The sequence below is a fragment of the Camelus dromedarius genome, chromosome 9 (assembly GCF_036321535.1).
Source record: "Camelus dromedarius isolate mCamDro1 chromosome 9, mCamDro1.pat, whole genome shotgun sequence".
NCBI classification, from domain to species: domain Eukaryota; kingdom Metazoa; phylum Chordata; class Mammalia; order Artiodactyla; family Camelidae; genus Camelus; species Camelus dromedarius.
The window spans coordinates 26043874-26049873 of NC_087444.1; the positions used below are offsets into that span (position 1 = coordinate 26043874).

General features: G+C 43.2%; 1 protein-coding gene across 2 annotated transcripts in view; it reads right to left on the bottom strand.

Annotated features, from left to right (window-relative positions):
- Positions 1-5783, bottom strand: part of HSD17B2 (hydroxysteroid 17-beta dehydrogenase 2) — a 55949-nt gene extending 50166 nt beyond the window's left edge. Inside the window, exon 1 of one of the 2 annotated variants that reach the window (XM_010980489.3) lies at positions 5325-5783. In XM_010980489.3, the coding sequence (XP_010978791.1) occupies positions 5325-5592 (268 nt within the window). In that variant the 5' untranslated portion in view covers positions 5593-5783. The remainder of the gene's footprint in view (positions 1-5324) is intronic. The other variant, XM_031457992.2, reaches the window with a different exon arrangement.
- Positions 5784-6000: the final 217 nt, after the last annotated feature.

The following is a 6000-nucleotide window of genomic DNA, read 5'->3' on the forward strand; positions in this document are numbered from 1 at the left end:
CTTTGAATGGGATTATAATAGAAGTTATCTCATTGATCTCTTGATCAGGATCATTTTAGAATATGGGTATTGGGCATGTTGTGTATACTCACTCTACTTTTCACATATTTAAAGCTTTAAAACTATCTTATCTGGGATGTGTGAAAATTAAATGAAATTAGGCATGTAAAATGCTGATCACAGTGTCTGACACAGTTCCTCACACATAGGAAGCCGCCAATAAAAGATCGCTCTCAACAGTACAGTGAAGCCGCCATCCATGCCATGAAAGCCTTGCAGTGCTGAGATGATCTTATCTATTTATTGGTTGGTTTGTTTTATGTTTTCCTCCACTGGAATTAAGTTTCATGAAGGCAGAGACCTTGTCTGTCTTTACTCCCCATTGTATCTCAAGTGTGCTCAATAGGCAGTTGACAAATGGTTATTGAAAACATGAACTGTGAAGACAGCCACCAGTTGTGTCTCCCATCGCAGCTCATGTCAATCACACATCCTCATCACTCTCAGCACCCCTCACCCCGAGACTTGGAGTCTTATCTAGAGATGGAGGCTCAGGGGGAGAGACAACAGCTGAACATAGTCAGGTTTGCCCAGAGTAAGGTCTCCTAATCCAATGCCCACCAAAGACTCTCTCTCTCAGAAGAATTCAAAAGACAACTCAGCATAAAGGATCAAAACTGAGAAGAATCATGGGAGAAAACTCAAGAGGCTGAAGTGGTCACATAGGAAACTCTCAGATGAGGCCAGGGCACAAAAAGGAAGAATCAGAGGTAGATACAGCATAGAACTAAGGGTCTTGCTTCAGAACCTTTGCCCATGCCACGTTCTAGCACATCTATTTTGATTCCCTATGATCTAATCTAATCCCCAGCTCTGAGAGCCCAGCACTGAACCCCAAAATTAGGAAGGCAGGGGATAAGGCAAAGGAATAGCATCTGGGAAGAGTTCCTCTCTAGGAGCATAAATAGGGGATTCTAAAATCTGTGGGGTAAACAAGGGTTACAATCTGACATAAGCAAATAGACAAGGCAGCTTTGGCCAGGAAAGTGAAAGCAAAGATAATCTTTGATCGCCTTCCAAAATAAGAACTTGTTTGTATCAGGGACCCTTCTGAAGGCAGAGGAGGTTGTGTCAAGAAAGAAAAGATGGTCAGCAGTGCTGTAGTGGAAGTCCAGCTCTGGTGCCTAGGAGGGCACCAATGACCCTTGGGTGAGAAGCTTCAGCAGCCTGGTGGTGGTGGGGAGGGACAGTGTGACCAGAGGATGTTCTGTTTATGCCACATCCCAGGTAAGCAGGAGCACACTTAGAACCAAGTCATCACAAAGCCCTGTCCAGAGCAAGCCAATAATTAAGTGATTGTCAAACAAAGGGGCCTCCACAGTTTGGCCACATGACTCTGTCCTTTCTACACAGGTGACCCCAGCAGAAAGAACTGGCAGATATAAGTACCTGAGCAAGTGGGCAGAATGGGACAATCCCACTGTGTCCAACCAGTGACCACCAAAAGGAGGGGGATGTCTCACCAGCGTGGTTCATTCACTCAGGGCTCACTCACTCATTAACGTTGTGTTGGGTCTAACGTGCTCAGACTGAGAAAGAGGCCATAGTCGTAAAAGAGCTGGTCCCTGCCTTCAAACAGCTTACAATATGTTTGGGAGGACTTTCATTCCATGAGAATATCTGCCAACCTAAACACCCCATCTCAGTGCCTAATAGAATCATCATTCAAACTTTTACAAAATTAACCAAGTTAGCAAATACCTTTTATATGCCTCTCTGTAGAGGGCTAAGGCAAAGCTTAAACTGAATGATAAAAGAGGATATGCACTCACACACACACACACACACACACACATACACAAATCTGATAGACTGACTGAATTATAGACCCTCTCAGGACTGTGTTGATTCCTTACCGTATATACCAGTGACCCCCTTCCTTGCTGCATTAGCATCACTTTGTTTCTTGGGTTTCTCCATCCTCCTTCTCCAATCCTAATCAAGATCGAGTTCTGTATTTCCAACTGCCCATGGCTTTCCACCTACACTGCCCCTCACTACCCTCAAGCTCAAACCTGAAGTCAGATTCACCACATGGCATCTTTCAAACCATCACCCTTTTCAAACATTCTTATCTGTGCTTATAGTACCTGCATTTTATCTTTTCTCAGGGACATATCTTGCATCCAAGCAACTGCCAAGTTCTATAACAAGCAGAGTCTTGTGCACATAATGGGTGTTCAACACTTATTTGCCAATTGAATGGACACATTTATATTCTGGGGACATTTACGGGCCACTAGTAACCGTGGCTGTAACGCTGATAATGATAACGGTTAAGAGCAAGGCTTTGGGTGGCATATGGGTCTGATCTGGGTTTAGTCCCATCTCTGCGACTTCATAGCTCAGTGACTTTGGACACATAGTTTCCTTGGTCACAAGATGTAAGTTATTAGGATTTTGGGAATCAAATACAAAATGCATGTAAAGCTCTGAGCACAGAAATTTTATTTCCCTTAGTCCTTAGTCTACTGTCAATGTTTATCCATTTCAACAGTCTAACATTAAATCCAAAGGAGCCCAAATCCCAAACTGATGCCAATAGTATCCCATTTTAGAACCTTAATTGGACTATTTAATAAGTCCTAGAAGGGGGTCAGCATCCACCTATGACACTTCACTTGGAGAATAAGATGAAACTTTCACAGAAAACATATTCTTTTTCCCCTCTCTGATCCATTGTGCCCAGTTTTGCAAATTCCAATTAACAATTATCCTACTCAACAAGTTTTAATGAGTGCTAGCTGTGTGTGCCATAGCTGGTTAACCAATTAGCTTGGAAGACCTTATTTTCCCTCTAAAAAGCTACTTTCCAGTTCCTAACAAGGTACCTCCTGCACTCAACAGCAGGTTCCCTGGCAGTCTGGGAATCCTCCCAGAGGAACACTCTGAGCCCCATCACATGGTTACAGTTAGGTGTGGCCGGCTTTCTCTCTCTTCCAGGGGACTGTGAAGCCCCGCAGGAATGTGCCCTGTACGCGGTAGATGCCAAATCAATAGTTAATATTCAACATATGCGAGAAAGATTGGAGGCGCTAGGATGAAAGTGCTGAGGGTGGAAAAGCAAAGTTACCTGTGCGTCTTCTACCAAGTTGAAAGAGCAGGCTGAGAAGGACAACATATAACCTCAGAAGAGGAGGAAGGAAACCCAGCGCATGCGGGTCAAAGGTCAAGGAAAACGAGGACCTCTGATTCCATCACCTGACAATATAACAATTGCATGGTCTTTAATTTTCTTCCCTCACTGCCTCTGGACAACACATGGCACATACACGATGCACACTGCCACATTTCTCTCTGTCCCCCCACCACACGAAAATGTGTACCAATTATAACACAAGCCAACCTCAAACAAAGCTTATTCCAAGTCATGGTGACTTAACACGAGTTTTGGTGTAACCAAATGAATCCATTTAAAATTTTCCCATTTAGTACAAATGAATTCTCTAGAATTGTATTGAGTCTATGGCATGCCCCATGACAATGACAAAGAACCTGAAAGTCACATTTCAGTCAGCCATAAAAGTAGGCAGTTCTTTTCTTCATCCTAAGCTTTCTAATTGCTAGGCATTCCATTGAGGGATTAGTCATTGGGCTTGAGTTGCCTAATTGAATCAGTCATTTTCCATGCCACTAAACACGTCGGGATACTTCCATGACTGATGTGGGCTGAGTTGGGTGTGTGTTTTGTGCATTTCTGCATGCCTACATCTTCAAAAGCAGAGGATAAAGAACACCGACAAGACAAACAAGCAAGAGACAATTCCTATTTTCTCGGTTACGCTGACGTTTGCCTGAGTTTACCCTGAGCTTTAGTGTTATGAGCCTTAGAGTTCCCTGAAATTGCTGCTCCCTGAAATTGATTTCCCAGGAATATTTGGACTCCAAGAGATCATGTCGCATTAGTGTCAACCACAGCATCATGGTCATTTTTTTTCTAAACATGCTTATTTGTTCTGTCTTCTTTCGTGTTCAAGTGGAAAAGTACAGAAAATAAATCTGACCTGGAATTACTTTGAAGACCATGGGTACTTGCTACTATACACAGAACAGAAAAATGTATACTGTTGCTACAGCTTTTCACACAGCCATCCCCAGAGAATTCTAGTGAAACAGTGGAAAAGCCAGCCAGTCTTCTAGATGCATGATTCCAGGTAATACCAGACATTCACATAGATAAATATCCCATTGATTAACTGAATTTTCTACCTTTGAACTGTTTTGTTTACTTTTGTCTTTCTTTCTTTTTTTTTCATTGAAGAGGCTTGTTTTCCGCAGCACTTCAAAACTCCAAGCGCCAACTTGCATCTCATTTTAAGAGAGAATTTTATTATTGAGTTAAAGTAAAAGGTAAGATAGACAGGTCACTTTATAGTCCACTTCTCAGTGAATTGGGAAACTCCCTGATTTGTTTCCATCCACACTCCCTGTTTGCCTTCACTCCCGAGGCGCAGAGCCTGGGGGTGGGGGGGTGGGGTGATAATCTCCTGGGAAATGATTCCGCAGCTGATATCCTCACCTTGGCAGGATTTTCTGGATTAGGATTATCCTAATTAAAGCCCTATCCAAACCCAAACTTCACAACCGAACCAGTTTTACAACACACAGAAATTTAATTTGGCCTCACAATTGCAGCAAAAAAAGGAACACAAAAGAAGGAAAAAGCTTCTGGAAATACTGCCAGCTTGATCCAACTAAGAAACATTAGCCGTCCAATGACAGATCTGAAGACAAAGGTTCAGATGAGACACAAGGTTCTGGACAGCAGTTGGTGAAACCGCAGAATTTCCAGCCCAGGTGAGTCCCTTCAATATTTAAAAAAGACAGCAAAATACAAGGAGGACCCGGCTTTATCAGCTTTTTTGCACATCTAGGGAATAAGAGCCTAAATCTAGAATCCAGCTGAACATTAATCTCAGAACAGAATTCTGTTTAAGCTCAAAAAAGAAAAACCTATGGGACTTTCCCAGGTACAATGAAACAAACCAAATTTGCTTATTCATATATAGCCTGGAAATTAACAAAATCATGGCTTAAGTGCACATATCCCCTGCCCAATCCATCTCACCACCAGCCACTTCAAGTCCACCTCCTAAAGAAAGCAAACCAAAACAGTGTAGTGAAAGACACCGGAGATGTGCTTTCATTTACTCCATGCTAAGTATTTTATTTAAAAATTTTAAACCTAATTTGAAATAGTCTCGCTAAGGCAAAGCAAGAGCCAGATCCTGCCCTGACTGAGAATCGCCGTGCCATCCACTTACCTGTGATCAGTATCGCCTTTTGATCCACAGGTAAAAACTCTTGGCCAGAAAAGTAAGTATACATGATGAAGCATGAAAGGGAGAAGAGGAACAAGCCCCAGAAGAGGGGTAGGCTGAGCAGGCACGCCCCTCCCCAGAGCCCTGCCAGGCAGACCACCTTTTTTCCCACCTGCCCTTGGCTCTTATTGAGTCTCCAAAGAATTGTTCCTCCGAGCACTGCGGTGACAGCCAGGCAGAGCCACGCCATCTCAGAGAAGAAAGTCCCCATTTTCAGAGACTCGCTGCAGCTTTACGTGCTCAGGGCCAGTGAGACAAGTGGGCAAAAACCGGCTGGAGGCAACCTGGGTTAATATGAACGGAGAGGCAAGAGGGAGGGGGTGACAGCAGCCCTGGCTCACTCTGAATGAGCATGAATTAAGCATACTCATACAGCCACATATTTCCTGGTGGGGAATTTAAACCCTGCAGTTTAATATAAATACTAGAGCACTTCCTATTTGATTGCTCCCCCCCCGCCTCCCACTGTACACACGACACATATGCACACTCACCTGCAATAAACACGCATTTTTTTTAAATGACCTTTGGAGAGATAACTAGTGGGGTAATAATTGACAGAATTCAATCTATCTAACAGCAAATAACGAAACCTCTTGCTAACAGGAAATCTCCATTA